We start from the raw sequence: 23,682 nt of genomic DNA, 5'->3' as shown, positions 1-23,682 counted from the left end.
GGGCAACTATCCCACAAAGAAGTTGTGATGAATAATAGCCATGTTTTTTTTATCTTGCTGGACCTTTACATACTTGTATTTGAGTTCACTTGAATCATAATACTTGATTGATCCCAGGGGAAAGTGTTTATGTAAGTGACTCAATTAGTGAATGTGGTGTTGGGGGCATTTCTTTTTTTTTTTTTTTTTTTTTTTTAACTCTTTGGCATCTATAAAGGCAGTTATAAAACTGGTGAAAATGTTACTGTTATTGAATAAATGAGTGAACTGCTTAATTTCAGATGGAGTGGTGCGCCATATTCATTCCAATGAGTACCTGATGGACTTTTTGCTGGATGATGGCTCCATTTTCTTGTCATTAAGAAGAGTGATGTGGCGAAACCCTCTGTGTTTCAACAATGATTTATATGTGGATTTTCACTACCAACAGGTAAGTTACTACTTCCTGTCTCCTTCCCTCCCCACCGTCCTGATATACATATCAGCTGATATATATATCAGCACGGTGGACGACTGAGGGACCCGGTGGAGTTTATATATTCTCCCCGTGCTTGAATGGGTTTTCTATGGGTTCCTCACACATTCCCAAAACATGCATGGTGGGTTAATTGAAGACTCTAAATTGCCTGTAGGTCTGAATGTGAGTGCGAATGGTTGTTTCTCTATGTGTACCCAGCGATTGGCTGGTGACCAGTTCAGGGTGTACCCTGCCTCGCGCCCAAAGTTAGCTAGAATAGACTCTAGCACGCCCGTGACCTTAGTGAGGATGAGCGGTACGCAAAATGTATCCATATGTGTGAGTGGACAGACAGACGGACGGACGGACAGACAGACAGATAGATCGATCTCCTTGTGCCATCACCTTATTGTGGTCGAGGGGTTTGTGTCCCCCAATGAACCGAGGAGCTAAGTTGTCTGGCTTTATGCCCCTAGCAGGATAACCCATGGCAAAGAGGTCCTAGGTGAGGGACCAGACAAAGTACAGCTCAAGAACCCCTTAGGATGATGAAAAATATTGGATCTCATTTTCCCCCGCCCGGATGCACCGGGGCCCCCCTCTGGAGCCAGGCATGGAGGTGGGGCTCGAAAGCGAGCGCCTGGTGGCTGGGCCTCCACCCATGGGGGCCCGAAAGGGTAACGTGGGTCCCCCTTCCCATGGGCTCACCACCTGTGGGAGGGGCCATAGGGGTTGGGTACAATGTGAGCTGGACAGTGGCCGAAGGCAGGGACCTTGGCGAGCCGATCCCCAGCTACAGAAGCTGGCTCTAGGGACGTGGAACTTCACCTCTCTGGCAGGGAAGGAGCCAGAGCTGGTGTGCAAAGTTGAGAAGTTCCAACTCGATATAGTCGCCTCCACAAACAGGTTGGGCTTTGGTACCAGTCCTCTTGAGAGGGATTGGACTCACTTCCACTCTGGAGTTGCCCACGGTGAGAGGCGCCGAGCAGGTGTGGATATACTTATTGCCCCCCGGCTCAGCGCCTGTACATTGGGGTTCACCATGGTGGACGAGAGGGTAGCCTCCCTCACCCTCTGGGTGGGGGGACGGGTCCTCCTTCTATGCACCAAAAGGCAGTTCAGAGTACCCACCCTTTTTGGAGTCCTTGGAGGGGGTGCTGGAGAGGGCTCCCGCTGGGGACTCCATCGTTCTGGTGGGGGACTTCGATGCTCACGTGGGCAATGACAGTGAGACCTGGAAGGGCGTGATTTGGAGGAACGCCCCCCCCTCCACCCCGATCAGAACCCGAGTGGTGTTCTGTTATTGGAGTTCTATGCTCATCACGGATTGTCCATAAGGAACACCATGTTCAAGCATAACGGTGTTCATATGTGCACTTGGCACCAGGACACCCGAGGCCGCAGTTAAATTATCGACTTTTTGGTCGTGTCATTGGACTTGCGGCCGCATGTCTTGGACAGTCGGGTGAAGAGAGGGGCTGAGCTGTCAACTGATCACCACCTGGTGTTGTGTTGGCACCAATGGTGGGGGAAGATGCTGGTCCGACTTGGCAGGCCCAAACGTATTGTGAGGGTCTGCTGGGAACATCTGGCAGAATCCCCTGCAAGAAAGAGTTTCAATTCCACCTCCGGCAGAACTTCACCCACATTCCAGGGGAGGTGGGGGACATTAAGTCCGAGTGGACCATGTTCGGCGCCTCTATTGCTGAGGCGGCCGACCAGAGCCGTGACCGTAAGGTGGTCGGTGCCTGTCGTGGCGGCAACCCCTGTACCCGTTGGTGGACACCGGCGGTGAAGGATACCGTCAAGCTGAAGAAAGACTCCTCTTGGAGCTTTTTGGCCTGTGGGTCTACTGTGGCAGCTGATGGGTACCAGCTGGCTCAGCGGAATGCAGCTTTGGTGGTCACTGAGGCACAAAGGAGTTCAGTGAGGCCATGGAGAAATACTTCCTGACGGCTTCGAGGAAATTCTGGTCTACCATCCGGCGTCTCAGGAGGGGGAAGCAGTGCACCATCAACATTGTGTATAGTGGGGATGGGGCGCTGCTGACCTTGAGTCGAGACGTTGTGAGTCGGTGGAGAGAATACTTTGAAGACCTCCTCAAGAAGGGTGTGTTCCAACTACAGGGGGCTCACACTCCTCAGCCTCCCTTGGGGTGCTGGAGAGGAGGGTCCATCGGAATGTTGAATCTCGGATTCAGGAGGAGCAGTGTGTTTTTCATCCTGACCGTGGAACAGTGGACTAGCTCTACACCCTCAGTAGGGTCCTCAAGGGTGGATATGAGTTCGCCAAACCAGTCTACATCTGTTTTGAAGACTTGGAGAAGGCGTTCGACTGTGTCCCTCGGAGAGTCCTGTGTAGGGTGCCTAGGGTACCGAACCCACTGATACGGACTGTTCAGTCCTTGTACGACCAGTGTCAGAGTTTAGTGCGCATTGCCGGCAGTAAGTCGGATTCCTTTCCAGTGAGGGTTGGACTCCGCCAAGGCTGCCCTTTGTCACTGATTCTGTTTATAACTTTTATGGACAGAATATCTAGGCGCAGCCGAGGCGTAGAGGGGGCAGTTTGGTGGCATCAGTATTGCATCGTTACTGTTTGCAGATGATGTGGTTATGTTCGTTTTATCAAGCCGTAATCTCCAACTCTCACTAGAGCAGTTCGCAGCCGGGTGTGAAGCGGTTGGGATGAAAATCAGCACAGTTCCTGTACGACCGTTGTCAGAGTTTGGTCCGCATTGCCTGCAGTAAGTTAAATTGGTTTCCAGTGAGGGTTGGCCTCCACCAATACTGGCCTTTGTCACCGGTTCAGTTCATAACCTTTATGGGCAGAATTTCTAGGCACAGCCGAGGCATTGAGCGGGTCCAGTATGGTGACCTCAGCATTGCATCTCTGCTTTTTGCAGATGATGGGGTTCTGTTGGTTCAGACTGCAATGTTCAACTCATGCTGGAGCGGTTTGAAGCAGCCTGGATGAAAATCTGCACCTCCAAATCCGAGGCCAGGGTCCTCAGTCGGAAAAGAGTGGAGTGCCCTCTCCAGGTCGGGGATGAGATCTTACCTCAAATTGAGGAGTTCAAGTATCTTGGGGTCTTGTTCACGAATGAGGGAAGAATAAAATGGGAGATCGACAGGCGGATCGGTGCAGCATCTGCAGTGATGCAGACTTTGTATCAGTCTGTTGTGGTGAAGAAGGAGCTAAGCCGAAAGGCCAGACTCTCAATTTACCGGTCGATATACGTTTCTACCCTCACCTGTGGTCACGAGCTGTGGGACGTGTCCGAAAGAACAAGATCAAAAACACTGCTAAAAACACCAAACAATGGCTAAGAACAAAACATCGGACTTCTGAAATGGACTTCAGTGATCCCTGATCTAATTCTTACTGAATATTGAGCAACATTGGTTGAACAACATGGCCGCCTTTAACTAAAACATGTTATCAGGGATGGGACTTCCAGCTCGACTGTCTTTATGTTCTCCAAAGCATGTTCAGCTCGAAATATAGGGGGTGCTACAAATGCTGGCCCTGAATCGTTTATCCCAAAATCAGAGATTGTGAAATGCAGAGGTGGGGCCAAGTCATTGCTTTGCAAGGCACAAGAAAGTCTCAAGCCTTTGCCCTCAAGTCCTGAGTCAAGTCTCAAGTTGAGACATGGAAGTCAAAACTCAAGTCGCAAAGTCCTACACTTTGGTTTTCGAGTCCTTTTGAGTCATTTTAACAACAAAATAAAATATATTTTAGGATAATAATAAAATTGTTTGAATTAATATGGACATTATATACTGTGTTTATATATTTCATATATTTTAAAAACAATATTTATCAAAACAAATTTGATAAACAAAGTGCATTCAAACCTTTATAGGAAAACGAGAGGGCTGATCAACATTTGTGCACCTTCAAAGCCAGTCGTCAAGGCAAAAGAGTAAGGAACCCCCTTCCTTACTCTTTTGCGCCTTCAAAACTGATCGATAGTATGTTTTCAGTTATTCTGTGAAAATGCTGTGCTATGACTTACTTTTTCTCACATTATTTCTGAAGTGACATGAAACAGACCAAATGTCACAAATAATAATTTGCATCCAGTAGTGCTGCAATTAATCGAGTATTCTACTGACAATTCTATCGAATAAACAAGTATAAGGATAAAATATATTTTTGCTTTGTTAAAGAGCAATTATGAATATACAAGAGAAAATGAAACATTCCACTTAATGATGAACGACCAATTGGTTTCCTCTTTTAGATAAATCCATCCATTTTCTGTACCGCTTATCCTCACTCGGGTCGCCTATTTTTTCTTAAATTCACATAGCGCATATTGCAGGAAACATTTTTTCATCTACAAACATTTCTAGTAAGGTCATTTCAAACACAAATATAGATTTCAATTTAAACTTGGCATTTCATGTATCAATCACGTAAGACAATATTTTTTTTTTAAAAAAGGAACACGTTTATCATCTTGTTATATAGGCACAATTTTATCCAATTGTGGTTTCTTAGTTGGAACACGATATAAAAAATATTACGTCAAAAAGGGGACGAAGAAGAAAAGGACACGAAGAAGAATGTAGCCTCTTGTTGAATAGATGCTCTCTGTCTGCTGATGGGTCAATAAAGTGAATAAAACAAGAAATACAAGACTGATTCTCGAGAACTAAACTAAACTGACTAAACCAGAGTGGAAGCCCAAACAGCGCACAATTGGCCCGCTATCTAATGCTAACAAAAACAAGCGTACGTGATGTCAAGCCGGGCGATTCCCACAACGCAATGTGGATTTTTTGTTGTGGTTGTTGCAATAATTAACGTTCTTATTGTTACGTAAATTGTCATTGTCGTTTCTGTGTATGTTAACAGTGGTTCTTGGAATGTATACCTTATTTAATTGTCACATTTATTGCTTATTTATGTTGTAGTGTTTAGTTTTGTTTTGTTTTTTGAATGAAACAATTCCTTTAGGTCGTGTGTGTGAAAGAATTACCTCTTGATCAATTCATGGACAAGAGCGTGCCTATCAGGGTATTAACTATTGTATTAACTATACTATACTATAATAATACTACTATAACTATAATACGACTATAACTAGTATTAACTATACATTAGCAATAATAGCGTGGGACACTTTGACTGAAGAGGTAATCATTGAGCCCTACCATTCAGGTTTTCCTGTAGTAAAACAGTAAGTGACATATACATGTACATACCTACCCACTCTTGAGGACTTGCACGCTGCCAGGACTAAGACAAGGGCATGTAAAATCCTCCGGGACCCTCCACATCCTGGTCACCACCTATAGTCACTCCTTTCCTAAGAACAATGCAAACAAAAACCAGCAGACATTCCAACAGCTTCTTCCCTCGCGCCATTAACTTCCTAAGCAGCTGCCTTACCATTTCATTGCAACATGCTGCCAATTTCGCAGCTCTCTTGTCGGGACACGTCTACATTATCCGTACACTCTGTTTTATCACGCTGCGCTATTTGAATACAGTTGTTGATTACTACTGGCCATTATGTGTTCGAGGACTCTGTATTTGCACAATTGTCACTTTTCCAGGTCATTGCACTGTTAGTCACTTTAAATTGCTCTAAATTGTTTGAGGACTCTGAATCATTTGCACAATTGCCACTATATCAGCATCACCACACTAGTGGTACACTTACATTGCTCTATGTCTCTCCACACGTGTTTTTTATGTCCTAAACATATGTTTTGTCATAGTGGCTTATTGTTGTCATGCTGTTGTCCAACTACCAGAGACAAATTCCTTGTTTGTCTCGTAACATACTTGGCTAATAAAGCTAATTCTGATATAGCTATAGAAAGAGAGAACTATAAAGTGTGTTTCTCAGTACTGTGGTCAAAGTAGCAAGTCTTTTCAAGTCAATGGGTTCAAGTCCAAGTGAAGTCAAGAGTCGTTGCTGGTCAAGTCTGAGTCGAGTTGCAAGTCTTGTAACTTATTGTCGAGTCGAAAGTAATCAAACTCGTGACTCGAGTCTGATTCAAGTTCAAGTCGTGACTTGAATTCACACCTCTGGTGAAAAGTTACATCCCTGGACTTTTTCATGTGTTGTCGGTGTTTCAAAGCAGTCATTTGTTTAATGACAGAGAAAGGAGAGTTGCAATTCTTGGTTGAGTTCCCTTTTAAAAATGTATTCATCATTGTTATTATTTCCTGCCTAATCATGTTGAAATTAACAGTGTTCGGAAAGTTAATTGTCTGCGCCAAGTCGTTCAAACTTCAGTGTACCGTTCCAAAAACATCTAGTTAATAGTTATTTTTTAAAATATGTTGCTGACAGGTTACTACTCTCAAAATACTGGCATTTAATTTCCCCATTGTTGCTACCCATGCAGTCCACACTCATAACCAGCTGCAGCTTTCAACCTACAATCTCTGGTTGAATCATCTTTTTTTAAATGAGGAATTAAAACAAAACAGGACTTCTGTCCTTCATGTGCAAACAAAAACACACAACACAGCATGACAAGAATGATGGTGAAAGGATATTAATCACTGCATTTGTAGCAGCTCTGGCTAACCATACTGACAAAATAATTTATCTCATTTATTTTATATTACAAAACAAAATAAATTCCATATGAATCACAGTGTTGTAACTAAAGCATTCTGAGACAAATAATTAATTTCCCAGCAATCATTTTTTACAATGATATACTACATTACAAAACAACCAAAGAACACATTCACTCCCATTTACGCAGTGTCCCTGTACGCACCTCGCGCGCACAGGCTGCTGCGATGTGCCTGTCGAATGTAAACATGAATGGCGGTTGCCAAGTGCTGCGTTCATCCCCGACATATTAGGGCTTGTATATTGTTTGTGCAGATGGCTTTTGTTCTGGAAGTCTTTAGCAAAACCTGGCACTCTTGAACAGAAAGGAACTTTTCGTTCGAAAGCCGTTCTTTGACGCCAGAATGAGCGTGTTCTCAATAACGTAAAGTTATGTAAAAAAAGTGAAGTTCATGTTTACATTCGTTCAAAATATGAACTAGTTCATAAACTTTCGTTCATTTAACTTGTTGTTAGATATATTTTAGTAGTTATCATTTATTTGCTTAGCTTGCATTAGTATTTTGCATTAGTAGCTTGCATTAGTATTTTGCATTAGTAGCTTGCATTAGTATTATGGACAATATTTAGATAGAAAGATGTCTCGCCTTCAAGAAGATGACTCAGCAACATTTGATGGAAGGGCGCCTTGACCAAGGACGTGATCGGATGTGGTCGGGGACGGGACAGGTGTCGTCTGGTCCTATGTTTTGTGTTGTGTCTTGTAGCTTAGTACGTTATGTCTTGTAAACTTAGAAACCTCCCTATTTTCAAATAAATGCAGGAGCGACGGGAGAGATTGTTTAGAGCGTGTTGAGAGGCTGTAACCTGAACAATCTCCCATGCGCCCTCCTCATGAGTAAAATGACCAACGTCTTCATTCCTTTTGTGTTTATTCATAATAATGTTTGGTGAGATAAATCCAACACTTGTTCAGGTACAACACGGGAAATGAAGTATAAATCTGTCTGTTTCTCTCACTTTATCACTGTAGATCCAGGTTGACTACTTGAATGGGCTGATCCAGCTCACTGCTGCTGCAAATGGGTCATCATCAATCCACCAGATTGCAGAGCTGTCAGTCCTGCAGCACCTGTCCCAGGAACACAAAAAACAGCTCTCACTGTGAGTGTTAATCAATTTGATATAGATACGCGGGATGAGCTGGATATAATGTATCGTGTCTGTTCCACAACCCCCTTCCCCACTATAATTACAACAATCCCCTTCCCCACTAAACTACTCAATTCAATACATCTAGACATTCTCAGAAATGTAATAAAACTAAAACAGTAAATCATCCGTGTATTAAAGTTTTTAAATTAAATTGTCGACTTTTGAAAAAATCCGATCCCTTTCAATTAAAACAGTCCTGGTGAATGCACTGATTCGGATCTTGAACTGATCCTATCTTTGGCTGAAAACTAGCTAAATCAAGATTAAATTGTTAGTCTAAATTAATCGACAACACTCTTCTCAGTCACACTAACTCTAAAGCACCTTGAGAATCTGCCAGGGGAGGAGGAGACTTTGTTGGCAAATCCAAAACCCAAACTGCTGGTCATTATGCTGTTTTTTAATTCACTTCTAAATATTTGTATCGACCATCCATCAATTTTCTTCCACTTATCCATGGTCAGGTCGCAGGGGCAGTAGCTTTAGCAGGGAAGCCCAGACTTCCATCTCCCCGGTCACTTCATCCAGCTCTTCCGGGGAGACCTCAAGGCGTTCCCAGGTCAGCCGGGAAACATAGTCCCTCCAGCGTGTCCTGGGTCGTCCCCGGGGTCTCCTCCCGTTGGGACATGCCCAGAACACCTCACCATGGAGGCGTCCAGGAGGCATCCTAATCAGATGCCCAAGCCACCTCATCTGGCTCCTCTCAATGTGGAGGAGCAGCGGCTCTACTCTGAGATCCTCCCGGATGACCGAGCTTCTCACCCTCTCTCTAATGGAGAGCCCAGACACCCTGCGGAGGAAACTCATTTCGGCCGCTTGTATCCGGGATCTTGTTCTTTCGGTCACGACCCACAGCTCGTGACCGTAGGTGAGGGTAGGAACGTATATTGACCGGTAAATTCAGAGCTTCGACTTTCCGCTTCACAACGGACCGATACAAAGTCTGCATCATTGCAGACGCTGCACCGATCTGCCTTTTGATCTTCCGTTCCAATCTTCCCTCACTCGTGAAGATATCTGAACTCATCCACATGGGGCAGGATCTCATCCCCGACCTGGAGAGGGCACGCCACCCTTTTCCGACTGAGGACCATGGTCTCACATTTGGAGGTGCTGATTCTCAAATCCCAACTGCTTCACACTCGGCTGTGAACGGCTGCAGTGTGAGTTGGAGATCATGGCTTGATGAAGCCAACAGAACCACATCATCTGCACAAAGCAGAGATGCAATACTGAGGCCACCAAACTGAACCCCAGCTACGCCATCTATGACTAAACAGCCCTTATAAAGGGGGTTGGGTACCCCATACTCCCGAAGTACCCCCCACAGGACTCCACGAGGAACACAGTCGAACGCCTTCTCCAAGTCCACAAAACACATGTAGACTGGTTGGGCGAACTTCCATCTACCCTCGAGGACCCTGCCGAGGGTGTAAAGCTCGCCCACGGTTCCACGGCCAGGACAAAAACAACACTGCTCCTCCTGAATCTGAGATTCGACTTCTCAACGAACCCTCCACTCCAGCACCCCTGAATAAACCTGACCAGAGAGGCTGAAGAGTGTGATCCCCCTGAAGTTGGAACACACCCTCTGGACCACCACCCCAGTCTGGCAATCCAGAGGCACTGACCCCTATATAAGTGCAGTCCATTTACCATTTGTTGCATGCCCACGTTAGTTCCCCTTTCGGTCAACCAAGACCGAGTTTGTACCACGTTCGTTATTCTCACCCCTCGTTAAGTAAACTGCTATTCAATGACACCAGTAGAGGAGCGGCACGAAAATCCTGCAACGAATGCCTGTGCTTGGTGGATAAAATTGATACAGAGGGCTCTATTTTCGTAGACTGCGCTGGAGCACATATATATATATATATATATATATTTTTTTTTTTAATCAGTTTATTTGAAAGGGGACAATGCAATTTCATAAAACACATGAAATACACACGGTTAAAAAAGCCAGAATTAGCCAGAAATGGTGGCGTATCTCGATTTTCATGCAAGCGCAAGGCTTGCTGGCGTGTTTGCCACTTTGGAAGACCCAGTCTGCGCCAAGATGGGCGTACTGACACCACGAGGGTGTGTCCTTTGACATCCACATCCATGTGACAATTTGGTGGGTGAAAGTCGGTGTCCACTTACACCTCCTCAGACCACGTCTAACTTTGGGCGCTGCTGGTCGAAGGCAATGGTGAATTTGATCAAGGTTCTAGCAAACATACGTGAGCTCCGCAGACAAGTCTGGTGGCTCAGACGTATTTCATTCATAAATATGTGAACAGCAGACATCGAAAACTCTGAATCACTGTAAAAATCTTTTTATTGAACACATTAATATTATTATTATTATTATTTTGTTTTAAATAATCCCACGTACTGACCGACACGCAACTAAAAGGGATTGGGGGTGGGGTGTGGAAATGAACAATGGTTGGATGTAGATATTTGAGGTCCGCGGACATAATTAAGTCGCCAGCGGTTTTCACCAGCTCATTCTCTATTTAATCAGGATACGTGCTAATGTTCAGTGCTAGAGTCACACACAGATCACTGCATGTTCTTCCTCATATAGACACGTCTCCATATGAGACTATATCGTCCCTTTTAAAGGAAACTAAATTTTCGTCTTCGATTGGACAGGATTGTGATAAACTGTGACGACCCACACACCAGCGCAGACATTTCACCTTTAAATGCACTGGAGATACGCCGGTCCACAAAATGACCAAAAACGGGTCTAGCCCACCTCCTCACAGAGTTATGCCAAGCACAATGCTGGAACTAGAGCTAAGAGACTCAGATTTTGCTGTATGCATTTGACTTATGGTTTCTTTTTATGTATTCCTCTGTCAGGTTGGAAATAAAGAAATACTTGCCTGCTCAGGAGCGGGAGAACACTAATCTGGATGAGATCCACTCTTTCTGTTTGAGCAAGATTGCAGCCATGAAGTCTCTCAACCCCCTCGATGCCAAAATACAATTCATTGGTTTGTAAAAAGTTCCCCCCCACTCCAAAATCCTTGAATTATTTCAAGTCTTGTTTGTCTGCATCGGCTATCGTATAGTGTTTCTGAGTGGCCAACATCTGTTTGGCTCCAACAATTACTTGGCCCAGAAAGTCAGCCGGCGTGGATGTCCTTCCCCCTGCATGATCAGTGTCAACCATGATGGAGTGCTATTTCTTCATCCTAAAACACAGGTACAGAATGTCAAGAATTTATATTAGCATTTTGAACAGCATTGTTTTGTTAGGCCCCGAGGGTCTATTCTTAAGTCACCTTTTTGACGGTTTTCCCCATACTCAAAAACTCCCAAAATTTGGAGTGCACGGCCAACTCATCCAACAGATTTTTTCCGATTGCTCCCAAATTTTAACCACGTACTAGACAGAAGGACAAATCTAAATTTCAGGGGAAATACTTTGTAGTACCGTGTGGTCTGAGGATTTTGAAAAGTTTTGATAACTTAAACTCAAAACTCTAATAATGCAGCTTTAAAAGGTCAGATCTTGATCAAAGTGGAGGTTTGCAAGAAGTCCTCCATTCGCTGCAAAGCTAGACGTTCTTGGCCCCCGTGGGGTGTGGGAATGCTTTGATTTCAAAATAAATTTGGTTGGATTGACAAGCTACCCCTTATACCAAATGTTGGCCCTGCCCCCGCCATTTGGAACACCCTCGAACATTCATTCATTCATCTTCCGAACCGCTCATCCTCACTAGAGTCGCGGGCGTGCTGGAGCCTATCCCAGCTGACTCTGGGCGAGAGGCGGAGAACACCCTGAACTGGTCGCCAGCCAATCGCAGGTCATATATAAACAAACAACCATTCGCACTCATATTCAAACGTGGGGAAAAACCGGAGTACCCGGAGAAAACCCACGCAGGGATGGGGAGAACATGCAAACTCCACACAGGCGAGGCCGGATTTGCACCCGGGTCCTCAGAACTGTGAGGCAGAGGTGCTAACCAGTCGTTCACTGTGCCGCCCACCCTCGAACAGTCAACAAAAAAAACAGTCTTCATTCAAAACACTTTCTTGAAAGATGAATCTAGATATAATTTTAGTGTTTGCTTTTTAGAGATTCAAGTGTTGTTGCAGTCAGATCAAAGGTGCAAATATGTATCTCTTTCCTTTGCAGGAGAAAGTGTTTCAAATTCCTCTCATAGATGTTCAGTCCATGCGCACTGTGCGACCCAAAAATGCACGAAAGCTGCCATCGATGGACATCAGTTATGGCAAACTGAATCAGCCTCAAAAGATAACAATTCATATCAAACAGGTGATGACTCTTGCTAATTTCTTTTTTTTAGCTGACACTGCCTTTTCCCTTTCGCACACTTATCATCAAGTAAAATAAGTTTCTGGCAAGAACTGAAAGTCCAAAGACTGGTTAGAAATGTGTCGTAGAACTCTGATAATTACATATACAAGAGACTTAAATACTTTCAACTCCAAACATTTATTGCATTTCATAACTTACACACAAGTAAAATATTCTTCATTAGCACTAATTTGTACAATATTTTATATACTGCTGCCATAATTCATTCATGATATCGATGAATCAATTTATATTCCTACGATCTAACTGGATTGATCTGTGCTCAGCAAGTTAGCCTTCCGGACGGAAATATATACAGTGGGTACGGAAAGTGACATTTTTCATTCTTTGTTATATTGCAGCCATTTACTAAAATCATTTAAGTAAATTATTTTCCACATTACTGTACATATAACTCCCCATATTGACAGAAAAAAATGAAATTGTTGAAATTTTTGCAGATTTACTAAGATCAACTTAGCAAATGGGTGAAATATAACAAAGAGTGAAAAATTTAAGGGGGTCTGAATACTTTCCATGCCCACTATATATCCAGACCCTTTCCAAAAAAATTACAATATCATGGAAAGGTTTATTGATGTCCATAACTCCATTCAAAATGTTAAACTTTCATAGATTACAGATTCCGGGCCCACAGTTATTTGTTTATTTTTACATAATTTTGTCTTCCAGCTCATAAAACCCACGAAATCAGGAATTCAAAATATTTGAATACTGTGAAGAATGAACCAAATATTGCAGGCCATAAATGCTTTAAACTGAGCGTCACACACTAATCATCTACTAATCTCAACGCACCTGCACAGGTTTGACCAGGTGTCATTAAATTGCTTCAGTTTGGTTCAATTGTCTCAGTTGGGGAAGACTCCAGGCTTGACAACTGGCCAGAAGACCAACATTGATCCCTTCCATAGGACGGGTAAGCCGCAAATGTTCATAGCTAAGGAGGCTGGCTGTTCACAGACTGCTGTGACCTAGCATATCAATGGAAAGTCTAGTGGAAGGACAAAATGTGTCAGAGAAGCTGCACCAGCAAAAGAGATGATCGTGGGCTTCAGCGGTTTAGCAAACAGAGAAGATTCAAGAATATAGCAGAAATTCACAAAGAGTGGAATGAAGCAGGGGTCACAGCTTCAAAAAACACCACATTCTGACGCATCTGGGAGATGGTCTACAATTATGGGGGTCCTCGGGTCAAGCCACTTCTGAGCCTGAGCACACATAGGAAACGTCTCAAGGAGAAAAAGGACTGGACAGTCGGCCAGTGGTCCAAGGTCCTCTTTTCCGATGAAAGTAAAGTGTGCCTTTCATTCGGGAATCGAGGTCCAAGGGTTTGGAAGAAGACGGGTGAAGAACAGAACCCAAGGTGCTTGAGGTCCAGTGTGAAATATCCACAGTCAGTCATGATTTGGAGTGCAATGTCAGTGCAGGTGTTGGTAAGCTCTGGAATTATGCTTTTTAATAGCTTAATATCAGTGGCCTAAAAAAACATCAATACTATTGTTTGTTGTGATAGTTTTTGGGAAAATATATCGTCCTGAATAATTTGCTATCGTGTCCTCCCCTAAACATATAATATACAGAGAGAGAGAGAACACGCGCAATGGATAACACAAAAATATCGTACAAACAGTAAAAACCTGTAAGAGAGTAAGATAATGGGGTTCTAGTCAAATTGATTACCTATGACATCATCTCTTGGCATGCTGCCAGCACACGTGGGCGATGACGTCACCTCGAGGGACACTTGTGCCCATTGACGTCACATCTGGCGGCATTTGAAAACAAAATGACGTCACAACCGTCATGATATCATCTCCCCAGCATTAATGTCGCATTACATCATATTTGAGCATCAGACCACCTCGAGGAACAAAGAATAACAATGGGTGTCACTCACGGTCTTACCGGCAACAAAAAAATGTCATTTATGATTATGTTTCATACCTGTGAAACATGTCCCATGGCTCGCATCTATGGTGTGTCTGACCGTGCCCGGTGGACTTTCCCAAGGCAGCTGCAAAGGTTTCATGCCTACCCATATTTCCCAGGTCATGTCCATGTCTTCCCAAGGTCACAACCCCAACATCTGCAAAGAGTTGGGTACTCAGATGGCTTGTGCACGTGGCATTGAGTGACCAGGTTGGATAAAATTAGAAATGAGCTCATCAGAGGGAGAGCCGATGTTGGATGTTTTGGAGACAAAGTTAGAGAGAGCAGACTTCTATGGTTTGGACACATCCAGAGGAGAGTGAGTGAGGATATTGCTAGAAGGATGATGAAGATGGAGCTGCCAGGCAAGAGAGCTAGAAGAAGACCAAAGAGAAGGTTGATGGATGTCGTGAGGGAAGACATGAGGGCAGTTGGTGTTCGAGAGGAGGATGCAGGAGGAAAAGGATGACGCGCTGTGGCGACCCCTAACGGAAAAAGGCAAAACGAAAAGAAGAAATGTAAACATCTGACCTTATATCTTCAAATGGAATGATTTCACCCCTCCTGGAAGCCGTCACCTTATAGTGGTGGAGGGGTTTGTGTGTCCCAATGATCCTCGGAGCTAAGTTGTCTGGGGTTTCACGCCCTTGGTAGGGTCACCCATGGCAAACATGTCCTAGGTGAGCGACCAGACAAAGCACGGCTAAAAGACCCCTATGATGGAAAAAAAATGAATGGATTGAGGTTTCCCTTGCCTGGACGCGGGTCACCGGGGCCGGCCTCTGGAGCCAGGCCTGGTGGTGGGGCTGGAAGAATACTTCGAAGACCTCCTCAATTCCACCGACACGCATTCCCATGAGGAAGCAGAATCTGGGTTCTCTGATGCGGGCTCTTCCATCTCTGGGGTTGAGGTCTCTGAGGTTGTTAGGGAGCTCCTCAGTGGCAGGGCACCGGGGGTGGATGAGATTCGCCCGGAGTTCCTGAAGGCTCTGGATGTTGTGGGCCTGTCCTGGTTGACACGCCTCTGCAACATCGCGTGGACATCGAGGACAGTGCCTTTTGATTGGTCAGATTTTGGTCCACATTTCTGGCAGTAAGTCGGACTTGTTTCCGGTGAGGGTTAGACTGCGTCAAGTCGAGGGTTAGACTGCGTCAAGTATGTGAATAGGTGTTTGTCTCCAGTATATTTGCTGGGGACCTTTTCACCTCACCCAAATTCACCTGCAATTAGCGCCAGCTCACCCGCGACCCTAATGAAGAAAGCGCTATGGAAAATGAAGGGATGGATCAATAACTTCTGTCAGTTTCCAGTAATTTCAGTGAACACTGTCGATATCAACATTTTCGCCATGTGTCTTTGACGTCACCTGTATCAAACTGCATTATGCTGTACTGTATATCAATAAGTTGCTTGTTTTGAAAAAGAAAGACTCTGGGGATGTAACAGGGAATTTAACCAAGTAACTTAAACACTTACTCTAAATTGTGGTATAAATTGAACATTGGTGTGATGTTTGTCATGCAGCATGTGCAGTACACAAGGTAAATATGTGTGGTGTGTAATTATTTGTTCATCACCTTGATTGTCTCTTTTAGGCCAAGGAGCTATGCCACATCCTTGCTATGATAATGGAAGAGTTGATCCATCCATCAGTGAGCAGCTCCATCTGAAATCGCCAGTTGACACACTTGACTGTCTTTTTAAGTTCATGCATCTGTTTTTTGTTTTTTTGTTTGAAAAAAATTCTTTTATGATAGTCCTCCTGTTATGCTGTGGGTAAAATTGACCCTGAAGTTGAAGAAATACAATTCTAAAAAAGAATCAAAAGTAGTTTTTCAGTGTGAAAACCGATGTTTATTGAGATGTTTACCCATTTCTCACACATTTGGATAATGACACATGCCACTGGTCGAATTGACATTCCTGTTCCTGAGGGAGAAAAAACTGTGACAGGAGGGTTACAAAATAAATCAATTGTGTCTGTAATAAATTTAACTGACTGACCTATACTGTAAATGTTCTCATGTTCTCTTATGACATTATAGCTGAACAAATAATCTTTGATTACATTAAATAGTTATATTGATTTTGTAAAACAGGTGAATAAGACAACAAATAAAAACAAAACATATTGAGCAGCTTTACGTTTGACTTTGCATGACGAACATTTAATTTAGTTTAGAACACATTTAGTAATTGAATTCTATGTTAATTTACTAATGTAAGGGGCGAAATAGTGTATGCCAAACAGGCATCACTGTCAATTTCAGGAATTGGAAAACCCTAGTTCTGTTTCCCCTGCATATCGGCCTTGCTCTTGGGACAACAAGGAGAGATTTCAGAGACCTCGTTGGAGTATATGGAAGTAAAAGGTCAGAGAAGTAAGGAATCAGTCCATTCTGTGCTTTATAAGTGAAGCAAAGCAAAGCACATTTATTTATCTAACGCATTTCATACACAAGGTAACTCAATGTGCTTTACATGATTAAAAGCAAAGGGAAAAAAACAGCTTATAAACATTCAAAACAAAGAGAAGAAAATACAATTAAAACAGCATACAGTGCAAGAAATATTTAAAAGTGAAAATCCCCTAAAAAGCATGGGGAAAAAAAGAAGAGTTTTGAACCTGGACTTAAAAACATGCACACTTGGTGCTGACGTCACTTCTGTTGGCAACGTATTCCATGTGTGTGCCGCATAATAGCTAAATGCTGCTTCACCATGTTTGCTTTGGACTCTGTGCTCCACTATTTAACTTGAGTCTGTCGATCTCAAAGCCCTATTGGGTTTATATTCCAGGAGTATTTCATTCATGTATTTGGGACCTAAACCATTTAGTGATTTATAGACCAGTAGCAGAACTTTAAAATCTATTCTAAAGCTGACTGGAAGCCAGTGTAAAGACTTTAGATTTGGAGTTACATGCTCTGACCTCTTTGTTCTGGTCAGAACCAATTCAACAGCTTTTTAGGGAGTCCAGTCAGAAAACCATTACACTAGTCAAGTCTACTTGAGATAAAAGCATGGATGAGCTTCTCCTGGTCTGCTTGACACATGCAAGCATTCACTCTGGATATGGTTTCTAGGGAAATTAATTCTGGCTGGTTTATGCAAGGCATCTTGGCTTGCTAAAAACTGACTTTTCTCCCCATTTTCTCCTGCACAGCTGTATGAAGGCGTTCTACGCCTCCAAAACTTGCTGAGTGGCCTATGTTGTAATTATCTTCTTCATGTACCTCTTCATGGTAGCATATGATGTAGAACAACGTTGTGTAAAAGTATTTATTTCCACACATAGACACAGCTTTGTTTATTGGTTCTCACACAAAATGAAGTGTATAAAACAAGTTCTAAAGAGGTTTGATAAACATTCCCTAAGCCTGTATAGGTTTTTAAAGAAGATAAATAATAATAATGAAACACGCGTCACAGTTAAACAAATAATAAAATAACAACTGTGTTGAAAAACAATTTCTAAGACCTGATAAAAATAAATGCCTCAGTTCGGACCATAGGTTGGACTTTTAACTCTAAAGCAGCTTTCAGTTCATAGGGTATCTCCACCAGGTGGTTGTTTTGCAAGCGGTATTTTATGACATCGATGGACAAACTGAAAAGAGCCAACAGGTGACCTACTCCGATATCACCCTCCCAACTTTCCAAAATGTTTTTAAATATGTCAAGCATGAATCACCCTCGGATATGATTTGGCTTACAAACGATTCCCAGGGTTGTTGGAATAATGACGTTGACACCTGACTTTTTGTGTAATTACCGTATTTTCACGACCAAAGGGCGCACCGTATTAAAAGGTGTCATCTCAGTTACAGGGTCTACTTCTGTATTTAACACATACATAAGGTGCACCGTATTATCTTAAAATACAGTTTTAGCATGCATGCATGCTAAAACAATGGTTTTAAAAAGGCAGCGGGAGCAAAACTGAGTGCAGTTGTACTTTATCGAAGTATTTAACAATGTACTCACGTTATTTTTTTAAATCAATCCTCATCCACAAATCCATCAAAGTCCTCATCTTCTGTATCCCAAATTAACAGCTGGGCAAGTTCTCCATCAAACACGGCAGGTTCCCTCTCGTACTCGTCGGAGTCAGACTCGTTGCCGTGCGGCTCCTCAGAAATGATGCCGGCTTTTACAAAAGCTCGAACAACAGTGCAAGCAGACACGTTAGCCCAAGCATCCACAATCCATTCACAAATTGTGGCGTAACACGCCCGGCGCTGCCTCCTAATCTTAGTAAAGATGTGTTCGCCCTCTGTCATCCATCGCTCCCATGCCATCTTTTTGTAATCCGCCGGAAGTCGCTGCGCCACAGAAGTCCTTGCCCGGATGGATAAATGGCGTCGTTTCATAAAATAAAAGCAACAAGACGGACCTCCTTGAAAATGTTCAATTTTCATTTCTTCTGCAAGCGTTATTGCCCTCATTCGAATGGTGACTGGAGAGACGCTTCTCCCAGCTGTTCTTTGCTCATTAATCCATTGCTCGAGTTGGTCTTCCAACTCAGGCCACCTCGCCTTGTTTCCGCGGAAACTCAGCTTCGTCTTCTTGACTTGGCGAAGCTCGTTTTCCTGCTTGCTCCACTTGCGAACCATGGATTTGTTGATCTAGGATTCTCTCGCGGCTGCTCTATTCCCATGGTCTTCTGCGTAACTGACAGCTTGCAGTTTAAACTGTGCTTCGTAAGCGTGTCTCTTCGTAGGTGCCATTTCCGGTGGTCATTAGCGAAACCGGTGTTGTTTTGCACAATGCACACCCCGGCGCTATATACCTACTGGGGGCATGGCTTTAGCATCCTCCTTCACGCACCCTTCCCCCTTTACGTCCCCATGCTGTCCTCAGCCACGTCCGCTTTTCCTCTCTATAAGCAGCGTGTCGGCAGGAAATGCTCCCAGTCAGTCAAGCGGTCAAAACAAAGTCACCCAAAAAAAAAACCAATTAAATAAAAAAACAATCAAGCGGAGCGCTCATCACACAACATTTACAGATGTTGGAACTAGGTGCACACATAAGGCGAGCCGCATCATAAGGCGCCCCGTCTATTTTGGGGAAAATTTAAGACTTTTAAGTAACATTTTTGAAACTTCTGCGTCTTTATCGGAGGTAGGTGTGTATCTGATGGTTCTGTCCAAAATGTCGATCAACGTACAGCGTCGGCGAGTCATACGTTTTCTAAACACATTCCCCATGACTGAGGTAATTCTCCACCAGACTCATCTTTTCGTCGTCAACCACCAGCTTGTGTCTGTAATCTTCCAACTCTTCGAATCTGCTCAGTATATTCTTCACGGGTTCGAGCTACAACAGTCAAGTCTCCACCACGTGTTTGACGGTCTCTCTATCCGTCATCAGGTGATATAGATTTAACATTTAATGAATACTTGGTATAAGTGCTCGGTGCAGATGTCTGGAATGATGTGATAGAAGTGTTTACTTAAGTAATAATCCTCCCCAAGTTCTCGACATTTCCGTCTTTGATTAGGTTGATTTACTCTACATCCGAAACAGTCACCTTTACTGTAATTTCTCAAGAAGCGTCTGAGGAGATATAAGATGGTTATCTTAATATAAAGCACCACATCTGAAGACAACCAATTGTCCGGGGGGGTCTGTCCAACTTAACTCGTCCACTCTTTCATCAACATCGTGTGAGGATGCGGTTGAAGACAGCTGGGGTGTCGGCCAGTTGTGTTGGGAGGCTGCAGGCTGATGGTGTCTTCTCGCATGCCACGGTGTTCCGGAGAAGTATAGTAAGTCTCACCCAGCTCAACGTTATTGTTGACGAAGTTCTCAGCGTCAGCCTCTGGTGTTAGGTCAGCCCCGGTAGCATTTTCATCACAGTCGCAGTTGTAACAATCAGCCGCGCGGTTGGTAACGGTTTCGGAGGTTTCCTCAACGCAGAGTTTCTGGGGTTTATGCTTTTAATTATAGGTTTGTTACAGCCAGTTAGAGTATCTGCGGTGATTCCCGCCCATACCCCCTCTCTGGAACCGAAAGGTACTCCTCTCACATCATCGAGGGATTCCCACCGCGTGGCCACATGTCTCAGAGTGGCGCTGGATGCCTTCATTCTCCTTCTTACAGAGGGTTTGTCTCACCAGAGAAAACGTGTAGTCGCGGGTGCTGAGTCATACCTTTTTATAATCTGAAGAGTGACGGGGTTGGGTTCGAGGCGTGGTTATGGAAATGATAATGGGCTTTTGACGCTCACGATGTTCTTCCATTGCTGGCTGGTTGTAAAGTGGGAGGTGCCCCACGCGGCCCACCAGTTGCCCATCCCTGATTTAGAGCATGCCATATAAACAACGGTTGCCAGGGCCTGTTCATTGTTGATTGTAGATTTAATTATCATTGCATGTCATACTCACGATAGTTGGTGTGGCTGATTATCACAAATGCTGTCTTGAATTGATCAGCTGATGTGCAACAATTTGACTGGCTATCAATAATAGCACAGCGTCATATCAGAATTCCGAAGGACAAAAGTGATTCACAAAAGAGTTCGCAGTGGAATTCATGTCTACCACAAAAGACAAAGTGTCTATGTTTTTAAAAACAATTCAAATCAGATGACAAACCTTTATCCCCTCACATATTGTTAGAATATGCTGCCGGGATTCTGAGCAAAATAGAAAAAAGACCCCCGTTTAAACATTTTGATTTTAAGCCTAAAAGCACACTTTTTGATGTCTGCACCGACATAGTTTGCATTACTATATTACTAACAAGTGGTAAATTCCCTTCTTTGGCTATTCATGGATTTGAGTAGAACCAGTGGTCAAATTCTTAAGTCATTCGTCAGAATGGAGAGTTCATTCCGAGCTTTGTTTCAAACTGCAGCTTCTGTCTCTTCTGATAGCGAACCCGCACCCTAAAATGGACAAAAAGACAAACAAAACAAAAAAGCCTTAGACATTCAACATGTAACATTGTCACCTTCACGTTAAGATGATCTTGTTGTAGTGATGTGCGATACTGCATATTTTGGTATTGATCCAATACCAAGTAAATACAGGGCCAGTGTCGCCGATACTGATACAGTTACTTTTTAATAACTAAGGTAGATACATTGTCAAATTCCTAAATCTCAATTAATTTTTACGCCATTCTCGTGATTTTGTGAGGTTGTCTTACTTGAAACCCAGGACAGAATTAGGACAAAGTTTATTGGTAAAGATAAAATACTTTATTATACAAAAAAAAAAAAAAAAAAGACCATAGATACTGTTAATAGTGCTGGGATTATTGTTTTGTTTATTTGACCATCACTGTGAAAATTAAATAGATTTTCCTTAAACTGCTGGTGAAAGTAATTCGATTTAGCAGCGACATGAGACTAAAACTTTTGTTTGAAAATACATAACATTGGTGGCATTTTTCTTTTTTAATTGCATGGCTAGTTTCTGTTTCATTTGAGGACACAAGAATAGCCTCACAGAGCTGCTCTTAGGAGGTGTACTGCCATCCACCCTCATAAAGCCCCAGAGGTTCTCAATAGGGTTGAGGTCAGTGGATCGGTGTGTCCACACCATGAGTTTTTCCTCCCGTTATACACATAGCAGCTAAAACTTGAATGTTAATTTTTTTTTGTGCATGAGATGGTGTAGGTACGGCATGGTTGACGACTGGTTAGCACATCTGCCTCACAGTTCTGAGGACCGGGGTTCAAATCCCGGCCTCGCCTGTGTGGAGTTTGCATGTTCTCCCCGTGTCTGTGTGGGTTTTCTCCAGGCACTCCAGTTTCCTCCCACATCCCAAAAACATGCGTGGTAGGTTGATTGAAGACTCTAAATTGCCCGTAGGTGTGAATATGAGTGCAAATGGTTATTTGTTTATATGTGCCCTGCGATTGGCTGGCGACCGGTTCAGGGTGTACCCCGCCTCCCGCCCGAAGATAGCCACCCTTCTTGTTGCTCATGAGTAGCAGTTTAACACCTGCTCCCTTAAGCCGATATATTTGCCAGACAGAAACCTTCCATTACGCCTTTATTTTAACAAACCCGTTTGCTCCAAGTCACATAAATGATTTAACATGATAATTTTCTTAAAATGTCCATTGTTTTTGTTCCTTTCACAAGACATTGGCCTAGTTCATCCCCGATCAGCAGAAAGATCTTTTCTTTCTTTCCCCCATGCGGCATAAGAAATGCAACAATGTGCAACAACCGCCCTAAGCAATTTTCCGTTAAAGAGGCTCAGCTCGGAAGCTAATTCTCAAACCTGTTTGAGATTTGATAATCAGATCAGAGATCAATGACTAAAATAGACAGGAGAAACCACATGGGCAAAAACATATGTATAACAAATATGCATATGTATCAAAAATATGCATATGTCAAAACATTTTAGTTTAAATAATCTGTGCATAACAATTTGGAATGCAGTGTATAATTCTTACCTTATCTCATGTAGCTTTACCACCTCATTGACCACCACCACCAGCAGAAGGGACAGAGAGACCAGCAGCCAGCTGAGCAGAGGTATGTCACCCAGACCAAAGTTCAGGAGGCTGTGCTGGTCATGCCACAACTGGTAATCCACAGTGGCCTGCACAATCTCACTGAGCAGACTGAAGGAGAGAGTTACATCAGTCACATCACATCAGTTACATGATGAAACTTGAAATGCATGGTTGTCAGAGGTGTCAATACTTAATGCAAAAAAAACGAGTAAAAGTTAAATTACTGAAGCCACCTCTTCAGTAAAAGTACACAGTAATAAATATTTTCCAGCCCAATAATAAAATACACTGCGGGAGATTTTTGTATCGCTCCAGATGATTGGCATGCTTTTTCTGGGATCAACAATGGACGTAACAAAAATAAAAACAGGCAGGCTTAAATAAAAGGTGAGCATTTATTTGTACTATTTAAATAAAGTGATATACATGAAGTTAAAAATGAAAAAAATTGAGATTTCAAACATTTACTTGCCCAGTGAAATAAGTGTGTTTGAAATATTATGTTAATATTCTGTTAGATATATCTTAGTAGTTATCATTTATTTGCTTAGCTTGCATTAGTATTTTGCATTAGTAGCTTGCATTAGTATTATGGACAATATTTAGATAGAAAGATGTCTCGCCTTCAAGAAGATGACTCAGCAACATTTGATGGAAGGGCGCCTTGACCAAGGACGTGATCGGATGTGGTCGGGGACGGGAC

At 43.2% G+C, this 23,682-nt stretch overlaps 2 protein-coding genes across 7 annotated transcripts in view; one reads left to right on the top strand and one right to left on the bottom strand.

Moving 5' to 3' along the window:
- Positions 1 to 16,167, top strand: part of myo15b (myosin XVB) — a 97,037-nt gene extending 80,870 nt beyond the window's left edge. The window contains exons 38-43 of the mRNA XM_061664044.1: positions 282 to 430; positions 8,038 to 8,168; positions 11,076 to 11,209; positions 11,288 to 11,421; positions 12,361 to 12,501; positions 16,093 to 16,167. Of these exons, the coding sequence (XP_061520028.1) occupies positions 282 to 430; positions 8,038 to 8,168; positions 11,076 to 11,209; positions 11,288 to 11,421; positions 12,361 to 12,501; positions 16,093 to 16,167 (764 nt within the window). The remainder of the gene's footprint in view (positions 1 to 281; positions 431 to 8,037; positions 8,169 to 11,075; positions 11,210 to 11,287; positions 11,422 to 12,360; positions 12,502 to 16,092) is intronic.
- Positions 16,168 to 17,277: 1,110 nt separating this feature from the next.
- The window catches only part of tmem94 (transmembrane protein 94), a 137,482-nt gene continuing 131,077 nt past the window's right edge, over positions 17,278 to 23,682 (bottom strand). For 5 of the 6 annotated variants that reach the window (XM_061705672.1, XM_061705674.1, XM_061705673.1 and 2 more), the window contains 2 exons: positions 22,917 to 23,087; positions 17,278 to 21,389 (listed from right to left, as the gene is read on the bottom strand). In XM_061705672.1, the coding sequence (XP_061561656.1) occupies positions 21,317 to 21,389; positions 22,917 to 23,087 (244 nt within the window). In that variant the 3' untranslated portion in view covers positions 17,278 to 21,316. Of the gene's footprint in view, positions 21,390 to 22,916; positions 23,088 to 23,682 lie in introns of those variants that run through there. The other variant, XM_061705675.1, reaches the window with a different exon arrangement.

Source organism: Phycodurus eques, chromosome 19, assembly GCF_024500275.1.
Source record: "Phycodurus eques isolate BA_2022a chromosome 19, UOR_Pequ_1.1, whole genome shotgun sequence".
Classification (NCBI taxonomy): Eukaryota; Metazoa; Chordata; class Actinopteri; order Syngnathiformes; family Syngnathidae; genus Phycodurus; species Phycodurus eques.
Note: the sequence above shows the minus strand (reverse complement) of the source record. Positions and strands in the feature narration are given on the sequence as shown.